Source organism: Notamacropus eugenii, chromosome 5, assembly GCF_028372415.1.
Source record: "Notamacropus eugenii isolate mMacEug1 chromosome 5, mMacEug1.pri_v2, whole genome shotgun sequence".
Classification (NCBI taxonomy): Eukaryota; Metazoa; Chordata; class Mammalia; order Diprotodontia; family Macropodidae; genus Notamacropus; species Notamacropus eugenii.
Genome location: NC_092876.1, coordinates 370,981,741 through 371,001,725, shown reverse-complemented (window position 1 = coordinate 371,001,725; position 19,985 = coordinate 370,981,741). Strand labels below are relative to the sequence as shown.

General features: G+C 36.6%; 1 protein-coding gene across 3 annotated transcripts in view; it reads right to left on the bottom strand.

Moving 5' to 3' along the window:
* The window catches only part of SCML2 (Scm polycomb group protein like 2), a 162,098-nt gene that overhangs the window by 21,208 nt on the left and 120,905 nt on the right, over positions 1 to 19,985 (bottom strand). For all 3 annotated transcript variants that reach the window (XM_072614216.1, XM_072614217.1, XM_072614218.1), the window contains exons 10-13: positions 13,901 to 14,104; positions 8,919 to 9,101; positions 3,214 to 3,327; positions 1,936 to 2,214 (exon numbers count right to left, since the gene is read on the bottom strand). In XM_072614216.1, coding sequence (XP_072470317.1) covers positions 1,936 to 2,214; positions 3,214 to 3,327; positions 8,919 to 9,101; positions 13,901 to 14,104 — 780 coding nt within the window. The remainder of the gene's footprint in view (positions 1 to 1,935; positions 2,215 to 3,213; positions 3,328 to 8,918; positions 9,102 to 13,900; positions 14,105 to 19,985) is intronic.

Genomic DNA, 19,985 nt, shown 5'->3' with positions numbered 1-19,985 from the left:
AAAGAATTTGGAACTGAAAATCAAATTATATTGAAAAAATTCTAGACAAATATGTATTTTAGTATTAAAAGTATTTTAGTTAAATATATTCCATGTCTGATCAACAGATATTATTCCCCAATTTTAAGCCATGATCAAGAAATAAAAATCCTTTTCTCAAAGGCTATCTTCTTAGCCAACTGTTTGCTTCCCAAATCGATCTTTTTGAATCACCTACCTACCATCAGAAGTACTTGTGGAAATTATTTTTTTATAAAAAAAAATGAGGTTCTTAAAGGTGTGGGCTTTATTTCTGTCAGTACATGAAAATCCTTTGCAATTTTTTCTAGGTTCCTTCTGGTGGCATCATTTGTTCCCAAATGATAACCACCATAAGTGGGAAGTGTCTATTAAGTGCAACTAATTTCACCATGTTCTTTGTCAGACAAGAGGTTTGTAACACTCAAGTAATAATCATGCTTGGAGGACTCCCCCAACCATAATTAATCCTCTCTTCTTCCTTATTTCTCTATTAATCGATAATTGGACAAGACCATCGAATGGTACCTGTGGATATACATCATCATTCTTTAGATCAAAATAAGCTACTTTGTCCTGCGATTTAGTCTCTTTTCACAGGAAAAGTCTCACATCTCTTCTTAGTTCCCAATGTTCAGCAGTTCTTCTTCCTTTCCTTCTGTCTCATATTGTTGTGCATAAATAGTTATTATCTGAAGAAACACCAGGCTAAAATTGTTTCCCTAATAACTTCCTTACTATATACATCCTTCTGGAGAGACTAAAAGAAGCTCTGGACAACAAAGCTACAATAACAAAAAGCTAGAGTTTCAAGCATTATTACTCCATGGTAATATCATTGCCTTCAGTTATATAAAGATAAGGGTTCAAGAGACCTAAAAGATGGAAAAGACATAAAACAGCAAAGTAATATTACGTACGCATATTTAAGTGATAATGCAACAATATAAACAACAATCAGGGAGATGACAAACGAAACAGATTAAGAAGAACTAACCAAAGAAGTGTTCTTCAAAGAAGTAGTTGACATGGGAGGGTTTGGAAGGTACTATGAAGATGAACATTGTGGACCTCTAAAAACTATATGATTTTGATAACGTCAAATTATGAGATATATGAATTGGGTGGATTAGTTTCATTTATCTTTAGTCAAATCATTACCTTTCTCATATGTAACCCTTCTTTTTTTCTTATATACCTAGCCCTCATAGCCTCTCACTTGGTTAATTTCAACAGTTCTCCTAATTAATCTTCCTGCCTAAAGTTTCCAGTCTATTCTTGATACAGCTGTGAAAGAATTTCTTTAAGGACTAATCTAACCATGTAGCTCCCATACCCAACAAAGTCTAGTGTCTCCCAGTTGCTCTTAGGATCAAATGTAAATGCCTCTATTTAGCTTTTAAAGCCCTTCACAACTTAGCCTCAATGCACCTTTCTGGCTTTGTTTTCCCCTCTCAGTTGATGGCCAGTCACAGCTTTCTTGCTGTTCTTCCCCCATAATGCTATCTCCCATATATTGTTTATGCCTAGATTGCACCATTCAACTTGCCTCACAGGATCTATCTCTTCCTTCAATGATGGAGTTCAAGCACCATCTTTCACATTAAACCTTTTTTGATCCCCCAATTGCTAGGTCCTCCCATCCCAAATTACCTTATTATCTATTTGTATTTTTCTTTATATACTTATTTTGTTTATATTTACTTACAGCATTGGTTTCCCCAATAAAATATAAGCTCCTTGGGAGCAGGGTATATTGGATTCTTTCTATTTGTATCCACAGAACCTACCATATAGTAGGTGTTTTACAAATGCTTACTAACAGAATGATTATGAAACTATGGGAACAATGGGAGGCAGGGAGAGATCATGAAATAAAACCTGAATTTCAAAATAAATAAGTAACAGAAACTATACCTTCAATTCTCCTTTGCATTCGGCTCCTATTGCCTTCATAATAATTGTTCCCAGCAGGGTTCAATGACAGTTTGTGTAGGACTGGCACTGAGTTTGAGGTAGTAGTTACTGATTGAAGAGAATTTCTATAATATGCAGTACTTGTTGAGGTACGACAGTTTGTGGGATTTCTACAGGCAGGGCTTGAAGGGTTTCCTGAATTCAATGATGAATCTATGGATTGTTCAGAAAATCTATGCTCTTTGGGCATGCCATTTTCTTCAGCTGGCAATATTTCTGCTACAGTCAAAAACAAACACAAAGGTTGTTATTTACTCAATGGACTTCTATATCATATCCTTTTATAACAAAAGTCATTACAATGTAATTTCTTTACAACAAAAGATTTCCCAATGCCAAGCAATAAGCTTATTTAAACAATGAGAGGTTATGTGGTAAAATGGATGGTGACCTAGCCTCAAAACTGGGAAAAACTGGGTCAAAGTCTCACCTCTGGAATATAATTGGTAGTGTGACCTATAAAATCACTCAACCACTCAATGTTCCAAGCAAACAATCTAAAACTATAAATTGCAGAGCAAGTGCCAACTGGCACTGGTAGAGGGGGCTTCCTCATTCTGTATATCAATGAAATCTAGATCCAGCCCCCTCAAAATTTAAACAATATTTAACTAACAAATTTCTTTTAGCGCAAATGAGCACTGTCTTTTGGAGTTTTGTATAACAAGATGTAGCCTAGAATCAAATTTTATCATCACAAACTTTATAAAGTCCTTTGTTATTTAGAGACAGAGTTATCTGTATTTCTTGTCACAGAAACTAAAAATAACTACATCTATGTTTAATAAAAAATAAAATAAAAACTAAAGTATATTGCCTACTCAATAGGATGTCCTGCAAATATTCATTACTACAAAACATAAGGCATTTTTACCAAAATAAGAATCTGTCCATTTGGTTAAGAAAAAAGAAAGAAAAATCAACAACTTGGGAGTAAAAACTTTCAGTACACTGAGAAAAGAAGGCTTTCCTTCTTTCCTCTACTTGTCTTTCAGCAAGGAAAAAGTTAATAGGGAGACTCACTGGCCAGAAAGTATATTTCTGCGCATATATCCCATTAGGAAAGCACAGAGTGCAAAGGAGACAATGAAGACAAAAGTGGCCTACAAAAAGTCTAACTGTCAAATTGGCTTTGGTAGTAATCTATCTAGAATCATAAATTCTGAGACCTTGGTATTCAGAATATATGCATTCTCTGGAATGCATAAATGTAGTTACCTTCAGATGCATGCACTTCTGTTCTAGGAAGCTTAGGGGAGAGAGGGGCAGCATAGGGTGGAGAATCCTGAGAATATCTTTTAGTACTCCTATTTTCTGATATTTCTTCTTTTGCTGTTTAAAAAAAAAATTGTTATAAGTACTAAGTCTAGATATTTTTACATCATTATCATTAAACTCACTTATGTTTCTGTGTTATATTAAGTGTCAAAGCTTTACTCCTAAGTGGTTGCATATTCCATCAACGTCTAAGACCAGAGGCTTTCAAACTTTCCAGATGTTAATTATCCAGAGGTGCTCACCCTAAATGAGTCTACAGCTGTGAGTCTCAGAAGCTACTTCAATACATTATGCTTCAGTCAAATATTACAAAAGACTTGTCTTTTGTTTTTGTGGGGAGGAGCTGTGAAGGAAGAATAGGAATTTCATGTGATTCATAGGAATTACAATGGTTAGTGGCAAGGCAGGCTTTACCTCCACATCCTTAAAAGAGCTTCCTCTACAAACCCTTACAAAAGTTAGCAAGCAGCCCTTTAGCCAAAGCACCATTACCCTGATTTCCTCAATAATATGGTGTTATAATACAAATATCCCTAGAAAACCTCTTATGTTAGACTTTAAATTAGAAGTTAATGCTTTAATTAAGAATTAACAATTACATTTAAGCTTATCAGCCAAGAATTCTGGTTTAAATTTCAAAAGCCTGAGTTAGAATTAAAACAGTAAAGTCTATCTGGATGACTTTAGCTGAGGACTTTAATTTCTTCCGACCTTATGGACCTCAAAAATATAATGAAAGGTCTTCGGAAGTCCTTTCTGGCTCTAAATACTGCAATTTTTGGCAAGGATTAATTTACATCCAAATTGAGCAAGAATGTTCACAAAGTGCCAAACACATTTTATTTTAAAATTTTGTCTGATGGAGCCATCTCAGTCTATGCTGTTGAACTGATTCACCTTATGGCAGCTTGGAAATTCCTGATCACTATCAAATGCCTAATTTTTTGAAATGGAAATTCATTCAGCAAATATGTGGGGAGGTCTCCACCACCAAACAATGGTTGCCACTTGGACTTTATTGTATTCCTGCTCTACATCAGTCCAGAACTTTTTTGATTATAAACTCCTAACAGTTTAAAAAAAAAAAATCTCTCTGTATATACACCCACATATTCATACATATGTATATATGTGTGTATATTTATGTACCTACATGCGTATATGTATATGCAAATTTACTCATTCATATGTTATATACTGAAGTCATACTAATAATTATGAAACTCACATAAAACAGAAATTTTTAGAAAGATGAGACACAGTTGAAATGTTTGATATGAGAATCAACAGGCAGCCAAGTAGAGTTTATAGTTTAAGAGCAAAGATATGGTAAGACCTGAACTTTAGGAAAATAATTTGGCAGTTGTGTGGAGGATAGATTGGAGAGTACATGAAGAAATACCAATTAGAAGACTATTATGGTTCTTTCTCTGGATGTGGAGGGCATTTTGCAATCAGAATGCATAATTAAGCAGAATATTTTCTCTTGTGTTATGTTTTTGTTTTTCTCATGGTTTCTCCTATTCATTTTAATTCTTCTATGTAACATGACTAATGTGAAAATGTGGTTAATAAGAATGTATGTGCAGAACCCACATGGTATGTGCACACCATCTCAAGGAGGGAGAAGAAAAATCTAAGACTTATGGAAGTGACTGTAGAAAACTGAAAATAATTAATAAAAAAAAGGCAGCTATTATAAGAGTTTAGGTGAGAAATAATAATGAACTGAACTAGGGTTCAATGGCTATGAATAAAGAAAAAGGGAGTGATAAAAAAAGTTTTCTTATAGCAAGAGAAACAACTACATTCGGCTCCATGGCAAGGGGGGGTGGGGTTGAAGGAAAATATAGCAGAAAGAGAGAGTACTAATATATAAAGTTGAGTTACTGGAAAAATGGTGGTGCCCTCAATAGAAAGAAATTCTGAAGAAGGTTGGTTGGGTTTGAGGGGAATTAGTGAATTGTGTTTTGTGCTTACTGAGTTTAAGATGCCTACAGGACATAAAGTTCAAAATATCCAGTACACATTAGGTGATGCAAAATTGGAGTTCAATTGATGGATTAGGGTTAGATATATAGATATGGATATTATCTACATACAGGTAACAAACCTATGGGAGTTGATGGCCATCAAGTAAGAGTATATAAAGAGAGAGAAAAGAAAAAAGAGTCATGGACAGAGCCCTGGGATAATATAATTATGCATCAAAAGAGACTCAGTAGGTGAGAAAGGTAGGCAGAGAACCAAATGACAATCCAGAGTGGTCAGCAGAATCATATTCTGTGAAGAGGTCAAGAAGTATAAAGCTTAAGAAAAGGTCATCAATTGAAATCATTGTTAATTTTGAAGAAAACAAGTTTCAGTTGAGTGAAGAATAGAGAATAAGGTCGTTGGACAATGAGATGGGAGACTAGAAAGATGGTGGTGCCCCTTAAGTGGAAACAGGAAAGTTCAGAAGAGACGTGTGTTTGAAAAGGATAATAATGTACTCACCAACCATTTATATCTGGGCTACTCATTCTTCCTCACCAAAAATGGAGAGAGAGAGAGAGAGAGAGAGAGAGAGAGAGAGAGAGAGAGTGAGTGAGTGTGTGTGTGCGTGCAAGCCCCTGTGTTGTATAGCGAGTAGGTGGACTGGTAGAGTTCCAACCCCATTCCAGGATGATGGTGGGGAGTGACAGGGCGTGGAAATGTTATGGGGAGGGATAGCGCACAAAAGAAAAGGGAAGAGATTTTGCCTACACAGCTATTGCAGGCACCTAAGTTTGATTTAAGTTATAACCTTCCTGAAGATTCCAGGGCAGTCATACAAGAGGGCAGTTGTGGGAAGAGGAGTTTTAAAAGGAGTGGGGATAGTAATGTCAGAGATCAGCCTATGTTTGACTATAGGGAAATAGAGGTGACCCATCTTCCCCTCTTCTAATTGTTTTATCACATGCTCCTTGAGGTTATTTCACACCCCTCCTGGGGGGAAGGCTGGTCTCCACTCTGAGGGCCACACATCTGTCTAACCAAAGGGCAAGGTTTATTTCAAAGTGTGAGATTAAAAATATTTTTGGCAATGAAAATATTACACTATAGAAAGAAATCCTTAATTATGTATCTATCCTAGCAACAAACACTGGTCCACTTTAGAATCTTGAAAGATATTACAAAAAGACATTATCATCCTTAACTCAAAACAAGCTTTCATCAACAGTTTCTGAAATTAGTTAATTTAACAAATATCTAAAAATGAAAAATGACTCTTGAAGAAATAGGCAAACAGCAGATTGGATACAAAGTTCTTATCTAACCATAGGTTTTCATTTGAATAAATTTCCCCCAAGAAAGTTATAATGCAGAAGCCATAATGCTGAATAAGAAATTTTAATTTAGAGGAACCAACTTTGAAATGTTTATGACAGAGGTCTTTAAGTAAAAGTTCTATTAAAAAGCCGAGTTGAAATACAAAAGATCATATTTTACCTTATAGTTTTCATAAACTTTAAACTATTTAGTTCAAGTTTTAATAACTGAGTGGAAAAAATCAGAAACTGTATGGATATACATGTACTATACATATACATGTACATGTATGAATTATGAATTAGTTCTTAGGATGGATCTTTTAAAGATGAATATTTACACACACGTGTGAATCAGTTTTGCACACGTGTGTGCAGATATGTGGCTGTGTGTACACACATAACACACATGTATGCATACATAATACACGTGTATACATGTGTTCATTTTTTCCCAAGCAGGAACCTATCCTAGTTATTTAGCTTGAAAATTCAAATATGCCATGCTGATGGAAAAATCACAAACTACTTTGAAATCTGAGAATGAAGCAGTTAATATGAAGATCTTAATATCTCACAACTAATCAAAGATTTCAATCTCTATTTCTGAAATCAATTTTTTAAAATCAATCTTTAAAAAAATAAAACACACAAAAGAAAATAAAAACCTTTTTTTCCTGACCTTGATCTGATTTCCCTTCATATTCCTAATTGCTCCCTACATTCCCTGAGTGATAGAATAGTCAAATTCTCATAGGAGAATGGGAACATCAAAATCTATGGTACCATAATGAGGAAAGCTCCCACAGTATTCACTTTTATCTCACTATATGTAGGTAAATGATTGCATTTTTTGCCATAAGTTAAAGAAGTGTTTTGTTAATTTCTTTTATAAGGGTGGTTCCCTGATCATTTTGAAGAGCTTATCCAGAAGTGCACTTCTGTTTGAGCTTTTTATGACCATCTCTCTTATCAGAGGATGTGAACATCACCATTAGTAGCTTAAGAGGACTTCAAATAACTTCTGATAAAAGTATCAGTGTCTGGTTTGTCTTCCAGATGACTAGACTACCTAGAACAGGAGAGAGAGGAAGTCCCTGCACTCCCTTGAGAATCACGATGACCATGCTAGCTACACAGTCTGCTCAGGGCAGACTGACAGGAGAGTTCCTGCTTCTTTCTCCTTTTTAAGTACATTAGAGATTTGCAAATTGACTTTTCCAGCACAAAAGATGATAGCAGTTAGGAAAATGGTAAAACATCCTGGAGCACATGAGAGTTCAGTGTATTCATCCTTCACATAATGAGAAAAGGGAGTTCATGGATTTCCATACATGCCTTAATGATCAAATTTGCCAAAGTGAATTTCCTTCTCTCCAGAACAGAAGATTTGGTGGGCAGCTTCTGTCTTGGAAGATGAGTATTTTGCTAGTAATACCAAATTTGATAGTTCAAGATCAGGGAAATTTTCTAAGGAGCGTGACTCCAACATGGTCCTTATAGCAAACACAGGACATAATGTGGATAAGTAAAAATCTTAGGCTTTTTGCACAATTTCCAGAAGTAGAGGTCCATTGGGAAGGGTGTTGCCTGTTTAACAGCCCCAAAATATTTTTCCCTTCTAGGCAAGTCCAAGTCAAGAATGATGCTAAATTCAGAAGTAGGAAGAGTAAGACCCAATGGATAGGGAAAAGAATTTGTTAATTTTTAGGGGCTATCTACAGTGAATCACGTTAGGGTTTTATACATTTGTTAATGAGTTTCTCTGAGTCTTCTGCCTTTTATGTAGAAATAAAATACTACATCTACTATGCACTTGTCACCTTCAGTCCATATATGGAAGGTAAGGACCTAGTCACAATTAGGAAGTCATGAGCTGTAGGTGGAGGTTTTTCCAGTCCAAGGAATAGAGATATATGAAGAGACAGACTGATACAGTAAATCAGGTCTGGAGGATCTGGAGTCATGAGTTTGTTACTGCTGTGATCTGGAAAATTATTAACTTATTTTATACTACCACAGAAAATTATTCAAATGTTCTTATATTACCCCTAATCCCCATTAGTCTTTTAAGGAGTAAACAGATAATAGCACATAGAAAGGCTAATAATCAAGTAAAGAGAATTGCAACAAAACACATATGCTTTGATTCTTAAGTTTCACTGTCCATAAAGGAAGACGTTTTCTTTATGTTTGTAAGCCTAATATAATGTAAGCTACTAATAATTTCAATACGCAGTTGAAATCCAGAATAAATACCAGTTTCTAGAAAAAGATAGTCTTCCTGAGAATAAGAATTTTATCAACTGAGAAAAAGTTAACAGTTTAAAAATGCAACACATTATTTACTGTCACCTGGTTTATTCTTATCATACTCTGTAGGGCTATGAGCAGTTCCCATGTAAGGGCTGAAAGGCTGGCTACTAAAAAGATTATCACACTGCAGACTGTGGCAGAGCTTCTCCAGAAAACGAAGGACAAATGATGCACTGTTCACAGAAGGAAGGTTGGTGGCATGTTTTTCCCCATCAAAGAATGCTGTAGGAAAAAAAAAAATCAATACCATCCTTATGCAAAGATATAAAATTAAACACTTTCCAAAAGGCTATAAAAATTTAACTTACACTTATTTTTAAAAATTATATTGTTTTCAAGGCTTCAGAAAAATATTTTTGTTTGCCCTACAAATATCTTAAAGTGATAGGAATAATCTGTTGCTACAAATGCAGTGAATCCCTTCCAAATCTCAGATCATATCACAAATTTCTGATTGATGGATTATCCAAATTGCAGATTAGCCATACACCCTATACCAGCTGCTCCCCTATACCCAACTGGGTTGGTACTATAGCCCTCTTCTACCTCACAGAGAAGGTTTCTATGAGAATAAAGATCATGCTGTCAGTCTAATTTCGCTGAGCGGAAAGATTGTGGCCAGGCTTTGTTATGAATCCTTCTCTCTGGTAAGGTTCTCCCTTGTCTTGCAACTACTAATGCTGGTAAAGAAAGTAAAAAAAGTAAGCATTTATTAAGGAAGATTCCTACTATTCCAGCTAGATTGAGGCTTCATCATCACTGTTAAGAGTGATGTGAAGGGAATTGGGCCCTTGTCCAGCTGAGCAGACTATCAACTTACTTCAACTGTGTGTGTCAAAGCACCCCCTTCATTAGAGGTGAAAATGAAAAATTTCAGGATGATTAGAAAATTTAACCACGAACAGAGAGATTAGGTTTTTTTTAAATAATGACAATATTTTTACATCTCAAGTGTCTTTTCTGCCTGTCCTCAGAATATTACTTTTCTACAATTGTCACATAAGGTTAAGGAACAAGTATTGTTCTCTTTGAAAAACACAGTGGCTAAGAGAGAAAACTTAGAACATCAATCTAAAGTTTTATATTATTGCCTTACTACAGTATGGCTTCTTTAATCATGTCAGACTCTTTGTAACTCCTTTTGGGGTTTTTCTTGGCAAAGATACTGGAGTGGTTTGTCATTTCCCTCTTCAGCTCATTTTACAGATGAGGAAACTGAGGCAAACACAGTTAAGTGATTTGCCCAGGGTCACACAACTAGAAAGTATCTGTAGACAGAAGTGAACTGTCTTCTGACTCTAAATCTGGTGCTGTAGCCATGGCCCCACCTAGCTGCCTCCCTTACTACTTTTCTAAACTAACTCTCACCAGTAAAGAAAGAAGAGAAACTATTTAAGAGAAAGAAAAATAAGAATGGCTAGGATCCCTTAAAAACAATGTTCATTTACATTAAAGTTTTGACTACCAGGTAAAACTTCAGGTTAAGTGAATATACACAGAAGGAGAAAACATTTGACAAATTTTCGTAGTAATGAGAAAACAAATTTTTTTTTAATAATTATTACACCAAAGAATATAATTTGAATTGCAAAAATGACAGCTATAGCAAAATTTCCATTTAAAACACAGTAAACTTATTTTTTGAAAGCTGAGCTAGAGTAGAAATGTTTGCAATGATGGAGAAAATAATTCTATTTTAGCTCTTTTCCTCCTGTGTCCAGAGACAGAACAAGGCATCATTAACTGAAATGGTGAAAGGGGGAAGGGCTACCTTTTCCTACTTTCTCATACCCTGTGGCCCTGAGAACAGACCTGAGGTGTTTTAGTAGTCCTTTTCAGTTTGGGAGGGTCTGGGTAGTAGAGGAATACCCACTGAATAAGAAAGAATTCAGCTACTGCAACCTTGGAGCCACAATTCCAGGTTGGATGGTGCCATAGCCAACCTAGCAGGGAAGTAAGAAACCAGGGTGCCTAGGACGCAAGGTGAAAGGGAGCTTTGGGCTTCAAACTTGGGACTACTCTGTAAAGAAACTAAACTAAGCTATAACCCTTTCTCCTCTCCAGAATACAGGGTGATGCAGGGGGAGCTTTGTCTCAGATTTTGAGAAATACGTTGGCTTATTTCTTAATAACTTTGAAGTACATATTCCTTTGCACAAAAACTAAACCTAGTAAGTTGGTAAAGGTAACTGAGATATAGGGAAAACCCTTGCAAATTGAGGGAACACTATTGGTGGGGGTTTGAGCCACTGGCAAAGAGCCTGAACACCCAATTCCCTTAAAGGCTGGAGGGGATGGGAAAGGATAAAATGCAGCACACCTGGCCTTCAGGCAGTGGGGGAAAGATGTTACATGCAAAACCTCAACTAGGATAAAACTGAGTTTCTCCCCTTTGTAGAGATCCCAAAAAAGATTATCTGCCTAGGATTTTTAATTTCAGGTACCTTAGACTTTGAAATCCTAGAAATTGGGAAAATTTATATTTTAGGCTGTAAATGTAGAGTTAATTTTTTTCTCCCAATGTTTGTTCTCTAACATGTGAGTTTCACTCATCTAATGTTGCAAACTTTTTATTTGTTGATTCTTGGCTATCTAAAGGGTAGGTGGAAAGGAGAAGGGAATAATAAGCATTTTTTATAGAACCTACTATATGTCAAGCAATATGCTTTACAAATATTATCTCATTTAATCTTTACTATAAATCCTGGGAGGCAGTGTTGTTGTTATTATCTCCACTTTATACTTGAAGAAACTGAGGTAAATAAAAGTTAAGTCACTTACACAGCTAGTAGATATCTGAGGCCAAATTTGAAGTTAAGTCTTCCAAACTCCAGGCCCAATGTCCTATCCACTGTGCCACCTTGACATTTTTAGTATAACTGAATACAGATATTATAAATATTGTTTAATACGAGAAATTTAGGGCTTACATAACCAGAATGCTATTGCCTAGCAAATAAATATGTATGTGTATAAATGTATACACACATATATGAAAGCCTACCAGTTATGTGTATATGTATACATATATACATATACATACACACATTTGCATTTAAATACACCTAGACTGATTGCCTCTTGTGATACCAGCATCCTACAACTTTTTAGGGTTAGAATGCCTGTACTTAAAATCCACAAGTTGCTGACATGATTTGCTCCTTCTCTACCTGAGCCTACTTGCCTTATTGTCTGATTGTGTTTGCAATTCCATTTGATTTACCTCTGTAGTGACAAGGATTCATGGGGGAATTTTGGGTGCTCTCTGGAATAAGGACCCAGAAAAAATTTACCTAAGTCTCAGTAGAGATCTCCTATGATTGAGGGGAACCCTAAGAGAACATGGGTGTGCCCTGTGTAGAAGGAAACACTTTTATCTAGACCCCAGCTGGAAAGCCTCATGTACTAAGGGAATTGTGGAAGAATTTCCATCTAGGACAGTTTTCTCACTGGAGAAAGGGGTGATGCCTAATTGATTCCAGGTCCCAAAACCTGGTAGAGATCGTTTCATATATAGTTTGGAAAACTCCATAACAAGGAGTCAGTTTTCTTTGTCTACGCTCCTTAACTTTTGGGTTGATAAAAGCCTTATAAGACAAAGGCTTAATAAACATAGATATATGGTAAACTTTGTGAAATATTTTTTGTTTTGTTGAATCTGCAAAACTTTTATTGGGGGATAAACTATGACTTTCGTCTATACATGTAGGATTGTATGTGAGTGTGCAACACTTGCAGTTTTGAGAACTGATTCTGTGGCACAAAGAAAGCAAATGAAAGGATGCTGCTTAAGCCTTGCCAGAAGACTAATTTGAACTAGGGACAAGGACTATATTCAAGATACACCCTTGCCTAGTTCATGTCCTCTGCCATTAGGAGGGACAGCAAATATTTCAAATGATGGAAAAATATCACAGGATGTTGAAGCATGCCTAGATCACTTAAAGGCAAGAGCCTAGCTTCTAGAAGAAGATAGTCTCCATTTCCCCTTCCACATGGGTAGGAATAGCCTGACTGGTTGCAGAGCTGGAATAGATGGCCCTCTTTTAAAACTGTCAGGGTGGGATATTTACTCTCTTTCCACTCTACACTTTTTCTGCTCTGCATCCAGCAAGGGGAAAGGTCCACCCCCAGCATAGGCATCATGAACTTAACCAAGAAAGAGGAAAGGGCTTACGTTCTCCTGCTCTTTCTTGCACAATCATCCTGAGAAAGAGATTTGGGGTGTCTGGGACTGTTTAATTTGTCCTTTCCAGTTCTAGATGGTGGGAGGAAAGGCCATGCTATGGCAACCTCAGTTTCAGGACTCCATGCTGGATATTTTAGCTGCCTGGCAAGGAAGTTTTGAGGAGCTAGCTCTGAGACCCAACCCCAAGATAGGCTTTGAACTTGAAAGTCTCCTATAAAGGAACTGCTAAGCTATGAACTTAATTCCTTCCCCATCTTTCTGAGTATGAGGTGGTACAAAGTTGGGATGCCCCCAGGTATTAGGGGATAGGAGTATGTTTGTATGTGTACTACACTTAAGAAGTAATTTTTTTTTTGGTAAAAGATGAAAAAAAGTTTATTCTGAGCTTACACTAGGACACTAACAAAGATATCTAAGATTTTATAGCAAAGTCTAAGTTGCTTAACTAAAGGTGAAAGTACTGTCATGTTTTTAATAAAGAAACCAATAAATTACCTAGAGTATGAATGGACTAAGTTGAAAGTATTTTACTTATATAAAACATTCTGTGCATAAAGACAAACTGATATGATTTTACAGTCCAGGAGGGTGACTTGGCTCATGGGTAAGTCCATTTTCTATAAAAATGACTGTGCACTACAGACCCCTAAATTTTGTTTACACTGAGGTCCAAAACTAAAAAGGAAAAGCTTATGTCCATTTCCTTGTTTTAAAGTATAAATCAGATATTGATAGCATTTGTCAATACTACTTAAAAGACTATATCATACAAGCTTATTATTTTCCCTAGTAAAAACTAAATGTCTTTAAGAGCACAAAGACGTGGCATTACCAGTTATCATTTCTCCTCCATGATGTCCTGATTTAAGGAATCCAAAAACCATTTTAACTTGGTGGGCACAATCTACACAAGCCTGAACAGCCTGACGAAGTACCACATTAACAGGTCCCGGTCCAAAGTGATCAGGAAGAAGTTGTACTTTTTTCTTATCCAGGTGAGGTCCAGAGTTTCCATGTTTGTTCACATAGACACAAACTAAAAAAATATATACATATACATATATCTGATAATGATTTTTAATAACATAAATTCGATTATTCTTAACTGTAGAGCCAACTCTTATCAAATATTCCCATCATCACCTTGATGCTATTAAAATATATGAAAATATTTGTACGTATATATATATATATATATATATATATATATATATATCATTCATTATACTATTCAAGTCTAAGAAAAATCACAGAAGAATCATTAATGCACATAGATAATAATGAGTCAATATAATTCTGCTGAAATAATTTGATTTGACAAAGAGTATTGGAGGATTCATATTGTAGAATTATTTTTATCTTTGCCAAAATGTCATATGAATGGGCAGAGGCATATTCTTGTAATAGTGACTTAACTAATGCAGTTTTGGAATAATGCCATTTACTTATTATGACAAAATTCATCTGTATTAACAATCTGGAGGCAGCTGTCTCCCCTCCCTGTCCATGAGGATTTTTTCTATGTTCTGGTTCTCACAGCGCTGTGAGCACAGGTGGCAAACTGGTTCTAATGAATGACAAGAGAATCTCCTGTCTCTCTCCTGTCCTCTTCCAATACTGCTCCTAATGACCTTTCCTATTAATCACATTTGTGCAGACCAAACCTATGATGTTGGATGGAATATGCCTATATTATATTTATGCATTTTAGGTAGGTATCAATATAGAATCTTAATTTTATTTTTTCAAGGAAATTAATTATCAGGGATAGTGTTGTGTGGAAAGCTAGCAGGCTGCTTCCCTGGGACAAGAAACTGCCTTCCCACTTCTATTATGTGCCCTATTCCAGGGCCTAACCTCCTTACTCACTCCTTGCAGATAGACAAACAGATACACACACACACACACAGACACACAGACATACACACACATGGTAGTCATCTGGGACCTTCTCTAATGCTAACTCACACCAGGAAAAAAAAAACAAAAAACCTCTTCCAACATCTTGCACTGCTCTACACTAACTCTTGTGCCTTCTCAAGCTCCCATGTCTTGCATTTCTATTCCAGGTCCTGCCTGCTATAAAGAGGAACTCCTAGGACCTCTCAGGGCATATCAACAACCACTTGCCATAAACCTTTTCTTTTAACAGACTTCTCTAATAACTGATATTCTGAGAGTTTCACTCCTAGAGGATTAGGATATTCTCATTACTTATTCTATCTCTTTACCCCAGTTATTCTGAACTTTGTGTGTGAGCATGGACATGGGCATGGACACACACAGACACACAAACACACGCATACTTATGCTGCCTCTAATTTCTCAATTCTTCAGTCTACTCACTCCAGTAGTTAACTGCAGCTGCATGTGGAGATGGTCACAGGCTCTTGATCTTACAATCACCCACAAGTATTGCACTTCAATGTTCATGAACTCTTGAATTCCTTTATTTGATCATATTCATTTATCATTTCACTTTTCCCCATACCTTATGAGCTCTATCCTCATTCTGGCCTATATTCATTCCAACCCTTCGTTCTTTCCCAGACCATTTACACCTGAACTGACTACATGTCTCTCTTTTCCTTATCTTGACCTCATGGTGAACAAACTCAACTCTCCACTATTTTCTACTCCTACCCATTTAACAATCATGTCTTACCAAACTCTAACTTCTGCCCATTTAACAATCATGTCTTGCCAAACTAACTCTGAATTACTTCTACCACTTGCTTCCTTTACCACTATTAAAATGCCACTGAACTGCAGTGGCAGAAATCATCAAACCATGCTGACTGTTCAATACAAATGTGTATTAACTGATTTCACTGGACCCTCAATCCATCGAGGCAATCCCTAATCAGTCCATTACCTCACTTTCTACCATGGCTGGTCCAAAACTTTTCTTCTTCTCTCCTATGCTACTTACCCTTCTCCTCTCATCTGCTGAGGACCTTCCCTCATTGCTCATTTTAAAAATTGAGGCTATTAGTCCAGAGCATCCTTGTCTCCCCTTCTACTCATTTCAAATCATTCAAACATTACTCCATACTATTTCCTCTAATTTCAGTCTCAGTTAATGAGGTGCATCTTCAGTTTGGCAAAACCAAACACTCTATATGCATCCTGCGTCCTATTCCCTTTCACCTTCTCCAGCAGATTTCCCCCATTATCGTATTCACTTTCTCTTACCTTCAATCTCTCCTTCCATAACACTAACTGCAAACATGCCCCTATCTCCTCTTATTCTTAAAAAAACTAACAAACAAAAAAACCCAACCCTATCAAATATCTATTCTAGCTATCATCTCATATATCTCCTGCCCTTTCTCAGGTAAACTACATGAGAAACCTTTACAGGAAGTATTCTATCATCCCAAGGTTATTCTGCAAGTTCACCCTCTCTGCCACTTCATCATACTTCCTGACATGCAGCAGAAAAGCAACACTAGGATAACAAAGAGAAACAAAAAGAAGGTGTCACCATAGTCTATGACTCCACAGCACTAGTTAAGACTAAAATCTTCTAGGAATTCAGGAAAAAAAACCACAGTAAATTAAAGACCTTTGCAAAGAGGAGGAAGGTGGTAGGGCTTGACCATTGGAAATTCACTCTTTGGCACAAATTGGTTTTAATATGGAGGAATCAATCTGTCTCTCAACATGTTAGTCAGCAAGTCAGTTGGTGAAGAAACATTTTAGTGTCTACTAGGTACAAGTCACTGTGCTAAGCATTAAGGATACAATGAAAGGTAAAAGACAGTCCCTACTTTCAAGGAACCCACAGTCTAATGGAGGAGACAACATGCAAGCAAATATATACAAACAAGATATATACAAGATAAATTAGGGATAATAAACAGAAGGAATGCAATAGCATTAGCAGGGTAGAAAGACTTTTTGCAGAAGGTAGTTTTTTTAGCGGAGACCTAAAGGAAGCCAGAAGGACAAAAGGGAGAGGTGAAAGAAGGTTGGAGTTGGAGGACAGCATGGGTGACAGCCAGTAAAAACGCTCAAGAGTATCTTGTCTAAGAAACAGAAAGAATACCAGTGTCACTGGATAGCAGAGTCTGTAGGAGGAAGGGATGAGATTTAGAAGTAATAAAAATGGGAAAGGCAGCAAGGGGTCAGATTATGATAAGTTTTAAAAAACCAAAGAGAATTTTATATTTGATCCTGGCAGCACAGGGAAGCACTTGCATTGACCAGAGGAGGGTGACATCAACAAACTTTGCTTTGGAAAGATCACCATGACATCTTAATATGGAGGATGGATTAGAACAAGGAGAGACTTAAAGAAGGTCAACCAACTAGCAGGCTACTGCAATAGTCCAGGTATGAGATGATGAGAGGTACTGGTAAGGACAGTGGAGGGAAGGGGGAATAATGGATATGGAGGGTGAAAGAGTGAAGAGTTGAGAGTGACATCTAGATTGCAAGTCTAGACAATTACGAGGATGGTGATACCTTACACAGTAATAGGGAAGTCAGAAAGAGGGAAGGGTTGGAGGTAAGAAAGGGGAGAAAATTATTTAGTTTTGGACACACTGATTTTAAGATGTCTAGAAGACATCCAGTTTGACCAATAACCAATAGACAGAGATAAGAGTTTAAAAGTCAGAAAAGAAGTTAGGATTAAACAAATAAACCCGGGAAATGTATTCATAGAGATGATAGCTGAAACCATGGGTGCTAACAAGATCATCAAAAGAAAGCACAGAGAGGGTGAAGAGAAAATGGTTAGATCATTTTGGCTGAACCAAAGAGTATGGGAGGGGAGGAGTAATATACAAGACTGGTAAGAAAGATTGGTAGCATATTTTGTAAAGCTTTAAAAGCTAAACAAAAGAATTTATATTTGAAAAGAAACAGGAGGTTTCAGTCGTTGACTGAGTAGGAAACTAGCGATCAGATTTCTGCTTAAGTAAAATTACTTAGGGAACAGTGTGTAGGATGGACTAGAGTGTATGAGGAAGGGAGACCAATTAGGAGGCTGTTGCAATAATCTAAGCAAGAGGTGATGAGGGGCTAAATAAACCACGGGTAACTGCATGGGGAAAAAAAAGGTCAGATAGGAAAATTTTGTAAAAGTAAATATAACGATTTAACAAATAAATATGTGGGTTGAAAAGGAGTAAGGAAATAAGACTAATTCTGAGATTATAATTCTGGTGGACTGGAAGGATGGTAGGGCCTTTGATAGAAATATAGATTTTTAGAAGAAAGGAAGAAGAGAAAACAAACAAACAAAAAAACAATCAGTGGCATGACTGTCTCCTCTAGCACCACAGGTTTTATACTATCAAGTTTCCAAAATTCCAGTCACTGCCCCAATCTGCATCTAAAAGAAACAGGAAATCAGAGGGCCAAGACTTATTCTCTCCACAACAAATCTTGTCACAGGCTCTACAATTGCTCTTGTTTAATATATTATCTAATTTTTGACTGTCTTGTTTCTCAGCTCCCACAAAACTACTACTTAGCGTTCAAACCAAACCAAATAGGGATTGAGAAATACAAAGAGAATATACAATCATTTCTTTCATATCAGAACTGCACAAGAAGCTAAACAGAAGGAAAAGAGCAATAAAGGAGGGAGTCCCTCAAGTGAAGTGCATGCCTACATACCTAGAGCAGTCCAAGGATGTGTAGCTTGCCATGCTGAGTCCAAAAAAAAAAAAAAAAACCCCAAAACACGAGCAGAGAATTCACTTGAGAAAAACCCTAAGTTAGGGAATATGGAATTTCTGGGGAACAATAGTGCCAAGACACTAATATGATGCCAATTAGCATGATGTTGTTCAAGCCCAGTCACTTCAGAATAAAGAAGGGCCATAAAGGTCCCTAAAACTCTTTCCAGAGACACCAGAGAAGGCTCTGAATATCCAACACTCTGAGTTTCAAAGATCTGGGGAGTGCCAAATGCTAGAAAGTACAGGTCAATGTAAGAATTTATCAAAATCAAGCAGGGCCAACCACTCCACCCAAAAGTGAAGTCTGGGATGGAGCCTGGCCCTGGCACAAAAAACAATTTGCAAGTAAAGCTAAGGAGATGATAAAATCAAAGTAAACATTATCCACTATCAAAAGTTATCACAAAACTAACTCCATAGCAGCTACAAGTAAAGACTCAAAGGCAAAAAACGGTTATTTCAAAAGGACTATACGAATACTAACAAGAAATTAAATAAGACATGAAAAAGTAAAATGAAAACTCCTGAGGAAAGAATTGGAAGGAGACTGTGTAATCAAGAAGATCAAGTAATAAACTTTAACAAAGAAATGGAATCCTCAAAAACCTGAATAGATTAGAAATAAATTACTCCAGCAGTTGGAGAGAAATATTCAAGAAAATCAAAAGAGAGTGATAGACTGTGAATACAAATTCACAGAAATGAAAAAAAATCTAGAAGAAGAGAAGCAAAAACCAATGATATTTAAAGAAAATATGCTCATTACGGAAGCAAAACATTTAGATTTTAAAGATGGGAGGTGTAGAGACAACCTAAGGATCATAGGTCTCCCAAGAAAAACACAACAGAAGAAAAACTCTTAGCACAACAAGGAAATAATAAAGACAAATGCCCAGATCTCCTGAACACAGAAAATGTTGTTGTTGTTGTGTCTGTCCTTTGTTGCCAAAGAAGACCATGCCATCAGAGAAATGATGACATGATTGCTTTGAGTGAGGGAGGGCTGTGCAAGGTCACCAACTTCACTTCCCCTCCTGGGCCATCTGAATCCAATGGCCTGATATTCCTCAGGATGACTGAAGATGACCCAGGATGCACATAGGAAATGAAATTACAAGTGACATAACTCTCAGATTGCCTTCAGAAAAAATGCTGCAAATTCCAAGACACATAGTGACTAAATATAACACTTTAATTCAGAAAGGATAGGTCCTGCAAAAT